Source organism: Oncorhynchus tshawytscha, linkage group LG15 (genome assembly GCF_018296145.1).
Source record: "Oncorhynchus tshawytscha isolate Ot180627B linkage group LG15, Otsh_v2.0, whole genome shotgun sequence".
In the NCBI taxonomy this organism is placed as follows: domain Eukaryota; kingdom Metazoa; phylum Chordata; class Actinopteri; order Salmoniformes; family Salmonidae; genus Oncorhynchus; species Oncorhynchus tshawytscha.
The window spans coordinates 19,006,066-19,021,921 of NC_056443.1; the positions used below are offsets into that span (position 1 = coordinate 19,006,066).

A 15,856-nucleotide genomic window follows, 5' to 3' on the forward strand; every position below is an offset into this window, starting at 1 on the left:
TCAGAATTCCATGGTGGCCATCTTGCTCACACCGTTTGTGTCAGTATTTTTAGCCGTGGTCAGGGTCCCCTACAAAACTTAATATGGGAATGGAATCCTCTCTCTCTCTCTCTCTCTCTCTCTCTCTCTCTCTCTCTCTCTCTCTCTCTCTCTCTCTCTCTCTCTCGCCCTCCCTTTGTAGCCATGGTATCCAACAGGTGGCCATGCGATCCAAAGATAGCCCCTCCCACGTTTCCATCCATTTGCTATTTACTAACCCCCTCAAACCCATTGTCACCAAGCCCCCCCCTCTCACTTTCTCTCCCTACTTTTTGGTTGCCCACTCTCCCCGGGTTGCAGCCTGCTTCTCTCTCCCTCCAACTCGCCCTCGTCGTTGGAACCCCACCCCTCACTCACCCCCTTGGACGGTAGTGTCTGAGCCCGCATGTAAAAGGGGGGGTTCAACACTCCGACCTGCTCTTCTCTGGCCGGCGTCGAAACGAAGTGGACCTTGTTCCTAAGTGGCGTTTTTTATTTTTTATTTTAGGAACAACGCAAAAATATATTCTTCCGCAACATTAAACAATTCAGCAATTGACGTCCAAGTCGTGGGAGACCTGAGTGGGGGGAACCAACAATAACCTGGAACAATGAAGTGGGGTTGGGTGTTTCTGGGGGCCCTGCTCTCTTTGGGGAACATGTCCTGGGGAGAGAAGGGTCTGGAGATCCCTGAATATGATGGGAAAGACCGCGTCCATGATCTCAATGCTAAGAACTACAAGTCTGTGATGAAGAAGTACGATGTCATGGTGATCTACTACCATGCACATGTGGAGAGCAACAAAAACGCCCAGAAAGCATTCGAGATGGAGGAGCTCGCCCTGGAGGTGGGTCCTATGGAGGGAATGGATGGAGGAATGGAGGGGAAGAGGGAGTAAGGATGAGTGAGATGGAGGAGTTGACCCTGGACGTGGGTGTTGGGACAGCATGATGAAATTGAGGGATAAGGGGAAAAGGGGTTGGAGGGATGAAGGGTTGAGGGAGAACTTATGAGGGAGATGGAGGAGAAGATACGTGAGGCTAGATAACATGACCTCTGATGTGGGGCAAAAGGATGATGAGAAAGGGGGCGAGTGGATAGAAGGAAACTGAGGGATGAGAGAATGGAGGGAGGGGCAACAATGAGGGAGAGAGACATAGCATAATTTGCACTGCAGTTACATTCTAGGAAGCCAGCAGCATCATCAACCCAGGGGGAAATGGAGGGAAGAGGGGATGAGGGAGAGAGAGAAAGAGACAATGTGGCCGGGGAGAACACTACACACTGAGAGATGCTAAAAAAAGCACCTTAATAGAAAATATAGTCTGTCTTTCCTAAGAATATTAGGTGCCTGGTTAGTTAGACTGAACCAGGATGTGGAGCACTCCAAATGGTTGGGCCTTGGACACGTCACGTTATTGGTTGTTGGAAAACAAGAGTTGAAACTGGTCTGGTCTGGTCTGGTCTGGTCTGGTCTGCGAAGCTGAGTCCTAAATCCATAGGTTTTTTGCTTCGGGGGTTCTCTGGGCTATTTAGTTCTGCTTGAGGGTGTCCAAGCGGCTTGTGGGTGTATGAGACTGTGTGCGTGCGTACAGGTACAGTATGTGGGTGTAGTGGATGAACTATCAAACTGCTGAATTCAAAGAGGATCAAAATTAAACTATGACATCATAACAACAACCGATATCTACCCCCTGCAGTTCTTCTGCACCCTGCACTGCACGCCCACAGCAGATCAGGGTAAGTCCGGCTCTGTATGTATTAAGCGTCTCAAAGAAGGAGTGCTGATCTAGTATCAGTTTTTTGATCATAGTCTATGAGATTACATGGACAGGAGGGACCTGGGGCTATTTGTATCAAGAGTATCGAAGTAAGAGTACTGATCTAGGATCAGGTCCCCCTTATCCATGTCATCTTATTCATTGTGATCAAAAAGGGGAAATGTATCCTATATCAGCACTCGTACTTTGAGATGCTTGATACATACAGTGTCTTCTTACAGGTCTAGAGTAGCGCTAGCTGTCATAACTACAAATAGCCCTGGACAGGGATGGCGTAGTTACCAAGAAGGCGAAGAGCCTTCCGGGGAGAGACAGAGAGACATATATCACAGCTCTAACTTCTATCAGTGCTTTCAATGCTCTCCCTGCACCATAATACACAAGGCTAGGCCGCAGGTGAACATCTTAACCTTTTACTGCAGTGGGCTAAATCAGGGTCACACAGAGTGTTTCTTGGTAGTCTTAAACAAATCTACTTTGAGACAAAAGTACACAGCTCACACATATGGTTATGAGCTTAAAAAAAAGATATCTGTACCATGTCAGATATAGAGTTGAATTGTGTTACATTTTTAGTTTGCATCTCAATATTACACTTTATATAAATCACAGAAGACTGAAATATAACAAAATCGTTTGACATAGAAACAACGGATTTTCAGCGTTTAAAAAATATGTGTTTATTAATTATGAAATTATGAAAAATATGAATAATATTCCAACCATGAGGCCACTAGGTCATTTGACTGCAGGAACGGGCTACAACATCGTTTATGTACCTACCACACTTTGAATACGATAGATTGACTACAAGCGAGTGTGTGCCCATGTGCAGCCATGTAGCTGAGTTGAGTAGTGTGTGTGTGTGTGTGTGTGTGTGTGTGTGTGTGGGTGTGTGTGTGTGCACGTGTGTGTGTGCGTGTGTGTGTGAGTAGCTAGACTGCTGAGTTGCTGAGTAGCTTGACCCCTCACTGTCTTACTGCTGACTCCTGGTCAATGTGGAGCGTTAGTTAGCCAATCAGAAACAAGCTTTCAGGGGTCTAAAATACATACTGAAAATAGCATTTCCACCAAACAGGATATATTAATTATTAAATGCACCCTGACAAAATCAGATGTAATTGGATTTTTAAGAGTACAAAACTCAATATCCCCCAGTATATAAAAATATGTGAATGGTTTTATTGCAGGAAAGACCCAATATCTCAAGATACTGATCAGAGGACTGGTCCAGCACGACGGTTTGTGTTGTGCGACTTGCCCTGATGCAATTCACAGATGGAAAATATCGTACGATTTCACTTCAACCCTGTAATGTTCAGCAACGCTATTGGACAGATGAGTAGGACAAGGTGTGTAATCCAATGTCCTCTATCCGTAGTAATGAGGCTCCTGAGCTGCCATCTCCTCATGGATGTGTCAAACCATAGACAGTGTGGATGACAACGATTCAGCCACATACAAATGACAGCAGTCCCCTAATTTCTAGATGTATCTTGCTTCTTTAGACAGAGCGTCGTTGAGGTTGTGGCGGTGTCTGCATTCAAAAGCAGAGCTTATGTGAACAACTGGATGAAACGGTAATCTAGAGGTTTTGGGTGACATACAGTAATTGTTATGAGTGTTGAGGGAGAGAGATAGCAAGTTAAAATCCAGATGCACCAGAAACACTGATGGTTGAAGAGATTGAACGGGATCGTAAGCGCGTAGAAATTCATAACGTACTATACAAATTGGAATTTGTAACATATCAAACGAATTGCAGAATTAAAAAATGAGTTACTGATTTAAAAAATAATAATAATAATTAAAAGCTTGTGAGTGCTACTTTCAAAACGAGTGCTACTTTCAAAACTACTGGCTGAAATTATACAAAAACTCTGCTGCGTCACTTTAAGACAGATAGCCTGAGCAAGATCACAGTCCACATAGCATGGCGAGAAAGTAATCCTCCTCGGCATCTTCTTCTCTGAGAGGTCAAAGGTCAGAACGCTAGCCTGTGTCTCCCCGGCCAGTCACACCTGAAATGTCACCCCTCTAAGAGTCAGATTACTGGAGTCAGATTATCTCTCTCTCGGTCAAAGACAAGATAATGGAGATGAAGATGATATATCAATATGCGGTTGGGCGTTGATTTTGGAGATGTATCCATTTTGGGGTTTGCTTGAGGCTTTGGGGCGGCAGGTAGCCTAGTGGTTAGAGTGTTGGACTAGTATCCAAAAGGTTGCAAGATTGAATCCCTGAGCTGACAAGGTACAAATCTGTTGTTCTGCCCCTGAATAAGGCAGTTAACCCACTGTTCCTAGGCCATAATTGAAAATAAGAATTGTTCTGAACTGACTTGACTAGTTAAATAAAGGTAAAATAAAAAATTGTATGAGGTGACTTGGGTGTGAGAGAGTATTCATGCTTGTGTTTCCTCACTCTCTCTTACTATATGTGGTCTTGCCCTGATATTGGACCTGTGTTGGTTTTTGGGTTTACGTGACGCTAAGGAGTGCATGAGGCTACTTGAGGATGATTTGGGTGTGGGAGAGTATCAGTGTTCATGCGGGTGCAGTTTGTGTTTATGAGGTGTAATAATAACAAGTCTGATTGAATGATTTGTGTATTTGCAAGGAGGAGATGAGAGATGCAAAGAGAGAGAGACAGACAGAGGGGGAGAGAGAAATAGAGAGAGTTCTTTGTTCTCAAGGAAAGTCCCATGTCATGTAGCCTACTGTAGTTTGGTCCAAATCGCAGCTGTTTGGTCACTATGGAGATTTGTATTAATCTGAGTCAGTCAGTGACTCATGCTAGCTAAGCTAGCATCGCTGCATTAGGCCTAATAACAGTGACTCATGCTAGCTGCCATTGCTGTACTGTACTAGGCTCAATCAACAGACCCCCAACTAACAACACAAACATTAAGGAACGTTCCTTTAAGAATCGCATTAGGTTTTCATAGGAATGTTCCAGTGATGTGCAAGGACTGTTTCCAAGAGACTATTTTATCGAAGTTACCCGGAACCCAGAACATGGTTACCATGTTCTCAGAATATTTCATATTAATGTTCTGGACACTTCTCATGGGAATGTTCCTGTGTCCAGTTTTCTGAGGGATAGGAGAATATTCCATCAACGTCACACCAAACACACACAAAACGTGGTTACCATGGTCTTAGAATATAAGATATTAATATTCTAGACAAGTTTCATGGGAATATTGCAAGAACATTCCTGTGTCCAACGTCGTTTAAAACATAGGACATTCTGTTGTGGTCCCCCTGAGGTTTTTGTCGTGTTCCCAGCTTCTTTCAGGTACGTCCCTAAATACATTTTTTAAGATGCCGCTTGATGGTCCCTTAGAAACGTTTCTTTACAGACCACCCCTTGTTACTGTTGTCGAGCCTATCAAGGCCCTGATTGGTGAACCACTGATCCATTCACAGATGTTTGTTGGCAAGGATAGGGACACCCAAACAGTGCTTTCAAACATGCAGCGTTTTCAACGTACATATTTGACATATAGTACCTTCAGAAAGTATTCACACACCTTGGCCTTTTCCACATTGTGTTGTGTTACCGCCTGAATTCAAAATGTATTACATTTAGATTTTGTGTCACTGGGCTACACACAATGCCCCATAATGTCAAAGTAAAATGATGTTTTTAGAATTTTTTACAAATTAATAAGAAATTAAAAGCTGAAATGTTTTGAGCCAATAAGTATTCAACCGCTATGTGATGTCAAGCCTAAATAAATTCAGGAGTAAATATTTGCTTAACAAGTCACATAATAAGTTGCATGAACTCACTCTGTGTGCAATAATAGTGCTTAACATGATTTTTGAATGACTACCTCATCACTGTACCCCACACATACTGTACAATTATATGTAAGGTCCCTCAATCAAGCAGTGAATTTATTGGTAGATGGGTAAAAAACAGCAGACATTGAATTTCCCTTTGAGCATAGTGAAGTTATTCATTACACTTTAGATGGTAATTAATAACTGCAGCAGACAGTTAAGCTTTTATGGCTCACTGGCTTTGAACAGGGGAATAGTGAAAAATAGATGCATCTATCAGTAGTGAAGTCCAAATGATAAGTTTTCACAGGTCAAACGTGGGGTGTAGTTTTGGACTCTTCTTTGGGATAGGTATAGAGCTAGCCTGACATGAAATGTGATATGGGGCAGCGGGCTTAAATCATATTTTGACCAACAGGTAAAATACTATGTTAATTGTGTAGGTAATCCTCCAAGAAAACCAATGGTTCAATCCTCATGTCTCTATTGCAATCTGTTCAAAGGTTATTGGTTTTCTACCCCTGTTGGATGGCCAGAGTTAGGGTGACTAAATCAATGGGGGCCAGAGAAAAACAGAGGTACAAAAATCATAAAGCATTGTGTCGTTTAGGCTGGACGCTATGACGGAGAGTAATGGCTACCTGGCAGCCTCACTTTCCCGTTGAACTCATCATCTTTCTTTTCGCATGTACAGGACACATAAAAACAATATAGAGGTAGGATAGATATTGATTTTGAGTCATGACATATTTTAGTATAAGCTTTTCATAATAATACAAGATTCCTGTTTTTAAATTTTTTTTTAGAAGATTTCTCTCAAAAACAAACTGTATCTCTGTGAAATGTCACTGGAGCACTGAGTGAGCATACTGCAAGCTTTTTTTTTTTACTTTCAAAGCCTTTCGCATTTATTTCAGTTCAAAAACCGTTGCACACGGTGTCCCTCAACGGCTAAGATTGATTGGCCACCCCTGAAGCTACCTGTGGATAATACTACATTAGCCAGTTCCTCTACATCTTTCTTGCATGACTAGCTGCATCTTCTACAGTACCATGTGGAATAGACATTCCCTGTAGTATCGAGCTGAACGTTCAGACCATCGTTATGGCAACCGTGTCACTCTTCTGGCACCATGCTGTTGATGCGAAATAACATCATCACTGCTCATTAGGCAGCAACACCAACAACAATACTTGTATTACTGCCAGTTCTCATGAGAGTAGTGATGTAATGCAAGCCCAAAGCTACTAACTAACAAATTAAAAAGGTTTTAGAAGTGGTTGAGTACAACATTTGGGGATGATTACAATGTTACAAAGGATAAAGTATCCTATGGTTAAGTTTGGATAGTGTGAAGGTCAAACTGTGCGTCTTGGGCTTCATAGTTTGCGATTTATTTATTCTATTCAATCCATTACTCTTAATTGTGCTCATTTAATTTGAACACAGTTTCATGGTCCTGCTCTTCCTTATAGCCCTCCACTGTATGCTCCATACTTTTGAGTAAGATGGCGCCGGCAGATATGGCAGCTCTGCTTCTAGCGCCTAAGCAACTTTGCAGTATTTTGTTTTTGTGTGTGTTATTTCTTACATTATTAGCCCAGACTTTTTTTTGTGTTATTACATACAGCCTGATTTTTTGGGGGGATATCAGAGCGGCAGTAACTTACCAGCATTAAAACCAGGAATACGACTTTCCCGAATTGGATCCTTTGTTCGTACCCCCCAGGGCAATTAAACTTATTCCAGAGGCTGCACCAAAACACAGCCGGCGGAGAAGAGGTTTTCGGAGTGGACTTCTAGTCCAACTCAGGAGGCGTGCACACCATCCACCGCTTCCGAGTTTGTTACTCGCTAATATTCAGTCTCTGGATGATGAAGTAGATGAGCTCAGCGCGAGGATCTCCTTCCAGAGAGACATCAGGGATTGTAACATACTCTGTTTCACGGAAACATCGCTCTCTCGGGATATACTGTCCCCGTCCATTCAGCCATCTGAGTTCTCAGTACATCGCACAGTCAGGAATTAAAGAACTCTCCGGGAAGAAGAAAGGCGGGGGTATATGTTTCATGATTAACCACTCATGATGTGATTGTGATAACATACAGAAACGCAAGTCCTTTTGTTCACCCCTGACCTAGAATACCTCACAATCAAATGCAGACCATATTACCGCCCAAGACAATTCTCTTTGGTTATAGTCACAGCAGTGTATATTCCCCCTCAAGCCGATACCACGACAGCCCTCAAAGAACTACACTGGACTTTATGCAAACTGGAAGCCACATATCCTAAGGCTGCATTTATTGTAGATGGGGATTTTGAGGAAAACACTACAGAAGTTCTACCAAAACATTGACTGTAATACTTGTGCTGGTAAAACATTGGACCACTGCAACTCAACTTTTCTAAATGCCTACTTCGGCAAATCTGATCACGACTCCATTTTGCTCCTCCCTTCCAATAGGCAGAGAGTAAAGCAGGAAGGTCTAAGGTCTATTCAACGCTGGTCTGACCAAACGGAATCCATGCTTCAAGATTGTTTTGATCACGCTGACTGGGATAAGTTTTCCCTCCGTAAGGCAATCAAACAAGCAAAACGTCAGTACAGAGGCCTGATTACCAACAATGACAAGACAGGCTACAGGGAGGAGGTGAGGGCCCTGGGAGAGTGGTGCCAGGAAAATAACCTCTCACTCAACGTCAACAAAATACAGGAGATGATCGTAGACTTCAGGAAACAGCAGAGGGAGCGCGCCCCTATCGACATAGACTGGACCACAGTGGAGAAGGTGGAAATCTTCAAATTCCTCAGCGTACACATCACTGACGATCTGAAATGGTCCATCCACACAGACAGTGTGGTGATTAAGGCGCAACAGCGCCTCTTCAATCTTAGGAGGCTGAAGACATTTGGCTTGGCCCCTAAAACCCTCACAAACTTTTACAGATGCACAGGGCTCTCCAGAGGATGGTGCGGTCGGCCCAAAGCATCACCTGGGGGCAAACTACCCGATGTCACAAGAAGGCCAAAAAGATTCTCAAGGACATCTACCACCCGAGCCCTGCCTGTTCACCCCGCTATCATCCAGAAGGCGAAGTTAGTACAGGTGCATGAAAGCTGAGACCGAGAGACCGAAAAACAGCTTCTATCTTAAAGGCCATCTGACAGTTAAATAGCCATCACTAGCTGGTATCCACCCTGTTACGCAACCCTGCACCTTAGAGGCTGCTGCCCTATATACAAAGACTTGGAATCACTGGCCACTTTAAAAATGAACACTAGTTACTTTAATAATGTTTAACTAATGTTCACATATGGCTTTATTCATCTCATATTTGTATACTGTATTATATTCTACTGTATTTTAGTCAATGCCCGTCTGACATTGCTTGATCTCATACTTATATATTTCTTAATTCAATTATTTTACTTTTAGATGTGTGCATTGTTCGGAATCGGGAGCAAGGAGAAGAAGATAGTTTAAGTTATTGAGACACACCCCAAGTAAGGAGGGCACATTCATTCATCACAGCCACAGCGGCAATGGTGGGGCTATGATACCTCGGGGACACACACTCACACAGGTAATTACAGCACATTCGAAAAGTATTTAGACCCCTTGACATTTTCCACATTTTGTTACGTTACAGCCTTATTCTAAAATTGATACAAAATTATATAATTCTCATCAATCTACACACAATACCTCATAATGACAAGGCGAAAACAGGATTTTAGACATTTTTGCAAATGTATAGTACCAGTCAAAAGTTTGGACACACCTACTCATTCAAGGGTTTTTCTTTATTTGGACTATTTTCTACATTGTGAATACTTCAAAACTATGAAATAACACATACGGAGTCATGTAGTAACAAAAAAAGTGTTAAACAAATCAAAATATATTTAGTAGTAGCAACCCTTTGCCTTGATGACAGCTTTGCACACTCTTGTCATTCTCTCAACCAGCTTTACCTGGAATGCTTTTCAAACAGTCTTGAAGGAGTTCCCACATATTCTGAGTACTTGTTTGCTGCTTTTCCTTCAATCTGCAGTCCAACTCATCCCAAATTACTTCAATTAGGTTGAGGTCGGGTGATTGGGGAGGCCAGGTCATCTGATGCAGCACTCCATCACACTCCTTGGTCAAATAGCCCTTACACGTCCTGGAGGTGTGTTGTGTGATTGTCTTGTTGAAAAACAAATGATAGTCCCACTAAGCGCAAACCAGATGGGATGGTGTATTGCTGCAGGATGCTGTGGTAGCCATGCAGGTTAAGTGTGCCTTGAATTCCAAATAGATCACTGACAGTGTCACCAGTAAAACACCATCAGACCTCCTCCTCCATGCTTCACAGTGGGAACCACACATGCGGAGATCATCCGTTCACCTACTCTCCTTCTAACAAAGACAAGGCGGTTAGAAGCAAAATTCTCAAATTTGGACTCATTTGGACTCAGACCAAAGTACAGATTTCCACCGGTCTAATTTCCATTGCTTGTGAGTCTTAGCCCAAGCATATCTCTTCTTATTTATGTCCTTTAGTAGTGGTTTCTTTGCAGCCATTCGACCATGAAGGCCTGATTCACGCAGTCTCCTCTGAACAGTAAATGCTGAGATATGTCTGTTACTTGAATTCTGTGAAGCTCTTCAATTTCTGAGCCTGGTAACTCTAATGAACTTGTCCTCTGCAGAAAAGGTAACTCTGGGTCTTCCTTTCCTGTGGTGGTCCTCATGAAAGCCAGTTTCATCAGAGCACTCAAAGTTTTTTGCAACTGCACTTGAAGAAACTTTCAAAGTTCTTAAAATTTTCCGCATTGACTGACCTACATGTCTTAAAGTAATGATTGGCTGTCATTTCTCTTTGCTTATTTGAGCTGTCTTTGCCATAACATGGACTTGGTCTTTTACCAAATAGGACTATCTTCTGTATATCTTCTGGCTCAAATGCATTAAGAAGGGAAGAAATTCCACAAATGAACTTTTAACAAGGCGCACCTGTTAATTGAAATGCATTCCAGGTGACTACCTCATGAAGCTGGTTGAGAGAATGCCAAGAATATGCAAAGCTGTCATCAAGGAAAAGCGTGACTACTTTGAAGAATCTAAAATCTAAAATATATTTTGATTTGGTAAACACTTTTTGGGTTACTACATGATTCCATATGTGTTATTTGAAAGTTTTGATGTCACTATTATTATACAATGTAGAAAATACTAAACATAAAGAAAAACCCTTGAATGAGTAGGTGTGTCCAAACTTTTGACTGGTACTGTATTAAAAATGTAAAACAGAAATACCTTATTTACATAAGTATTCAGACCCTTTACTATGAGCCTCAAATTGATTTATGGTCAATTCAATTGATTGGATATGATTTGGAAAGGCACACACCTATATATATATAAGGTCCCACAGTTGACAGTGCCTGGCAGAACAAACCAAGCCATGAGGTTAAAGGAACTGTCGTTAGAGCGCAGAGAATGGATTGTGTCGAGGCACAGATTTGGGGAAGAGTACCAAAAAATGTCTGTAGTATTGAAAGTCCCCAAGAACACAGTGGCCTCCATCATTCTTAAATGAAAAAAGTTTGGAACCACCAAGCCACCTGGCCAAACCGAGCAATCGGGGAGAAGGGCCTTGGTCAGGGTGGTGACCAAGAACCAAATGTTCACTCTGACAGAGCTCCAGCGTTCTTCTGTGGAGATGGGAGAACCTTCCAGAAGGTCAACCATCTCTGCGGCACTCCACCGATCATGCCTTTATGGTAGAGGGGCCAGACGGAAGCCACTCCTCAGTAAGTGTTACATGACAGCCCGCTTGGAGTTTGCCAAAAGGCACCTAAAGAACTCTCAGACCTTGAGAAACAAGATTCTCTGATCTTATCACACCAAGTTTGAACTGTTTGGGCTGAATGTCAAGCTTTACGTCAGGAGGACTCCTGGCACCACCCTTATGTGAAGCATAGTGGTGGCAGCATCATGCTGTGGGGATGTTTATTAGTGGCAGGGACTGGGAGACCAGTCAGGATCGAGGGAAAGATGAACGGAGCAAAGTACAGAGGACCTCAGACTTGGGTGAAGGTTCACCTTCCATCAGGACAATGACCCTAAGCACACAGCCAAGACAACGCAGGAGTGGCTTTAGGACAAGTCTCTGAATGTCCTTGAGTGGCCTAGCTAGAGCCCGGACTTGAACCAAATTTAGCATCTCTGGAGAGACTTGAAAATAGCTGTACAGCGACGCTCCCCATCCAACCCGACAGAGGTTGAGAGGATCTGCAGAGAAGAGTGGGAGAAATGCCCCAAATACAGGTGTGCCAAGCTTGTAGCATCATTCCCAAGACGACTCGAGGCTGAAGGTCGCTGCCAAAGATTCTTCGACCAAGTACTGAGTAAAGGGTCTGGAAACTTATGTAAATGTGATATTTGCAAACAAAAAGATTGATGGTGGGGGGGGCAATTGAATCTATTTTAGAATAAAGCTGATATGTAACAAAATGTGGAAAAAGTCTAAATACTTTCCAAATGCACTGTATTTATTTATGTGTGTGTATGTATATATATGTGTGGTTGTTTTTGATTCATCCCATGTGACAACATGTGACCGGACAACAACAACTTTATTAATATCTTGTTATTTAGTTTGATCATTTTAGAACTTCTAGAACTATAGTTCCTCCCTGTGTTTTTGTACGCGAGCAGGTGTAACGTGTACGCTGGGAGTCGTGAAGCAAGTACAGGGAGTGAAAATGTAATAATAAATAAAACATGGAAAGAAACACGAATTGCGTACAGACATGAAACCGAATCAGAATCAATAACGCCCGAGGAAAGTTCCAAGGGGAGTGACAGATATAGGGGAGGTAATCAGGAAGGTGATGGAGTCCAGGTGAGTCATGAGGCGCAGGTGCGTGTAACGATGGTGGCAGGTGTGTGTAATGATAAGACAACTGGCGACGTTCCAGCCGCCGGACGAAACCAACCAGAGGTACAGTCCCAAGGACCAGGAGCTGGCCGGTCGCTTCTGCTGAGGCACAGGAACATGTAGAGCCGGCTGAGGCGCGGGAGCCTGACAAGCCGACTGAGGCGCGGGAGCCTGACGAGCCGGCTGAGGCAACCCCGTTTGCTTCGGCAGTGGCATTTGGAACCGACGTCACCAGTAAAATAAAAAAAAGATCCCTGTTACTTCGCCTTGGTGAGGCGTTATTCTGTAATGTGTACACTGGGACTCGGGAAGCAAGTACAGGGAGTGAATTTCATGGCGAAGCTATGCTACTATCAGTCATAGAAAGTTTATTGTGTTTACTCTAACACTAAAACGAGCCCTAAATGTAACCCTTCTAAGTGGTTACATATAAACAGATATGCAGTTTGTCTTCATAGTTTGGACATGTAGACCTCATTCCATGGAGGGCTGAGTGTCTGCAGGTTTTTGGTTTCTCCTGTCAATTAAGCCCTAGACAACAAGGTGTGGGGAGTTCCTTACTAATTAGCTAACTTAATTAATTAATCAAGTACAACGGAGGCGCGAAAACCCGCAGACACCCGGCCCTCTGTGGAATAAGTTTGACACCTGTGATCTATAGGGTACCACAAGTAAAATGTGACCTAAATAGGTTCCACAGCATAGGAGGTTACACACTATCTAGAACCTAGAAGTGTCCTTCAAATGTCCCGATAGGAGAACCCTTTGAATAACCCTTTTTTTTATCCAGGTAGAACCCTTTCGGTTCCAGGTAGAAACCTTTTGGGTTCCATGTAGAACCCTTTCCACAGAGGGTTCTATATGGAACCCAAAAGGGTTCTACCTGAAACGAAAATGGATTACCCTATGGGGACAGCTGAAGAACCCTTTTAGCAACCCTTTTTTTCTGCGAGTGTACTATTAGTCATAGAAAGATGTGTGTGTTCATGCAATGTCGTCTTTCTTTATTGGGGTCCCCATTACCTGACAACATGGTGACAGCAAGTCTACCTGGAGTTACTATCAGTCATAGTCAGTCAGTCATAGTCATCATTACTGTGTTTTCGTAATGCCAATTGACCCTTGCACTATCCTCACACCAACCAATCAATAAAGACACAATGGATGCATCTCAACTGGCACTCTATATAAAGGTGCTACTTAATCATTATACTTATGTAACCGATGTGAAATGGCTAGCGAGTTAGCGGTGCGTGCTAGTAGCATTTAATCATTGACGTCATTTGCTCTGAGACCTTGAAGTAGTTGTTTCCCTTGCTCTGCAAGGCCAGTGGCTTTTGTGGAGTGATAGGTAACGATGCTTCGCGGGAGACTGTTGTCGATGTATTCAGAGGGTCCCTGGTCCGAGGCCAGATTTGGGCGAGGAGGGGGGCGGAAGCAATACTGTTAAACTCACACCATCCAATGATCACACAGCACTGTGTAAACATGGTAAAACTGAGTAATCACGGCTTTCTATGTCTGATGGTAACCTATCCCATTTAAGCATGTTCGATGAAAGTGACACTTTCCTGCCAAATGACAGAACACCTCATGGTGATAGAAACAAATACTTGTTTGCAAATGTTGACTGCAACAACATGTGTCCGAACTCTGATCCTGGATTGATGAAATACTAGGATGGAAGAAAACAAACATACCCCTCCTACCTCTACGCAGTTTCTACCCTCTATTGAGCTTTCCCTGCACTAAACCTCAGTCCTAGCGATTTGTACAATGTCTGGTCAATTCTAAAAAAGAAAGAGCAGGATATTGGTCTCAGGCCCTTATGAAGTCTTTATCCTCATACATCAGTCAGTTTTCCCACTGCACTACAGCACACCCCAGTTTTAAAAAAAAAAAGATGTATCCCCTTTTTCGTTATTATCCTATTGTGATCTTGTCTCATTGCTGCAACTCCCCAACAAGCGCAGGAGAGGTGAAGGTCGAGTCATGCGTCCTCCAAAGATTACCCGCCAAACCATGCTCCTTAACGCCGGCCTGCAAGCCGCACCAATGTTTTTGGAGGAAACACCATTCAACTGACGACTGAAGTCAGCCTGCAGACACCCAGCCCACCACAAGGAGTCGCTAGAGCGTGATGAGCCAAGTGAAGCCCCCCCTGGCCAAGCCCTCCCCTAACCTGGATGACGCTGGGCCAATTGTGCGCCACCCTACGGGACTCACGGACATGGCCGGTTTTGACACAGTCCGGGTTTGAACCCTAGCCTGTAGTGATGCATCGAGCTCTGTGAAGCAGTGACTTAGACTGGTGCCCCACTCGGGAAGCCCCCCACCCCACTTTTGTAACCTAGCAGATAATCAGACTCCTATCCCCAGATTCTGGACACACATACACACAAATTCTACAGCGTTGGCTGTAGCAGACAGCTATGGGGGTTCTGTACTATACTTGTCAGCAAGTCTCCAAAGCCTTGCCAAGAAAGTCCCTGATAAAGCCAGAGAACCGGTCGTCCAGCTGCTCTCTCTCTGTCTGTGTGGAGCTACATTTAACCTACCTACCATGCCATCTCCACTAACACATGGTGCAGTTGATGGTGGCGACTAGGTTGCTGAGCTTTAGTTGATTTCTACTGTCTTCTCTTTCATTCAGAGCCTACGATGTCTTTAATGTCTCAAAGGGAAGACATTTTCATTGTTGTGCTTCCATGAGGTGAATTTGACCTCAGTGCAGGTTCCTTGAGGTTGTGGTTCCCAGATTTAGTCACAAGTGACAGGCAACGTGACACACTGTTGCTCCATTGTGTTTGTACTGTAAGGACTAGACTCTAGAGGACACACACACACACATGCACAGACACACACACACACACACACACACACACACACACACACACACACACACACACACAACGTTGCTGTCGTGTTATAATAGCCTGTGCTTCATGTTGTGCCTAATGATTAATAGATGACCCTCTGCTCTCTCAGTAGGCCTCCTGAATGTTGGAATGTATTTTCATATCTTATTCATAGGAGAGGTAATGTCAGGGAAAGAGGTGCAAACACGCACGCAGAGAGGGGCAGTATTTCTGATCCCTCAACATAACTGTCATTTTATGTCATTTGCATTTTAGTTTGATACACTAGTCTTTAGAGTGTCTTGTATTTCTAACAAGGTACATGTTTATGTATATTTTACCCATCTCCGCATGCACACACACACATGAAAAGACAAACTAGGAAAAGAAGTGCCTGGTTAAAGTTTAAAACTCACATTTTTGAGTTTTGTCGAGCACACGGTTTGCATTTCCTGTTTTATCCCCTCGGGCT

General features: G+C 43.4%; 1 protein-coding gene across 2 annotated transcripts in view; it reads left to right on the top strand.

The window, feature by feature from the left end:
• The first annotated feature begins 320 nt into the window (after positions 1-320).
• Positions 321-15,856, top strand: part of casq1b (calsequestrin 1b) — a 30,182-nt gene continuing 14,646 nt past the window's right edge. The window contains exon 1 of one of the 2 annotated variants that reach the window (XM_024373412.2): positions 321-866. In XM_024373412.2, coding sequence (XP_024229180.1) covers positions 630-866 — 237 coding nt within the window. In that variant the 5' untranslated portion in view covers positions 321-629. The remainder of the gene's footprint in view (positions 867-15,856) is intronic. The other variant, XM_024373413.2, reaches the window with a different exon arrangement.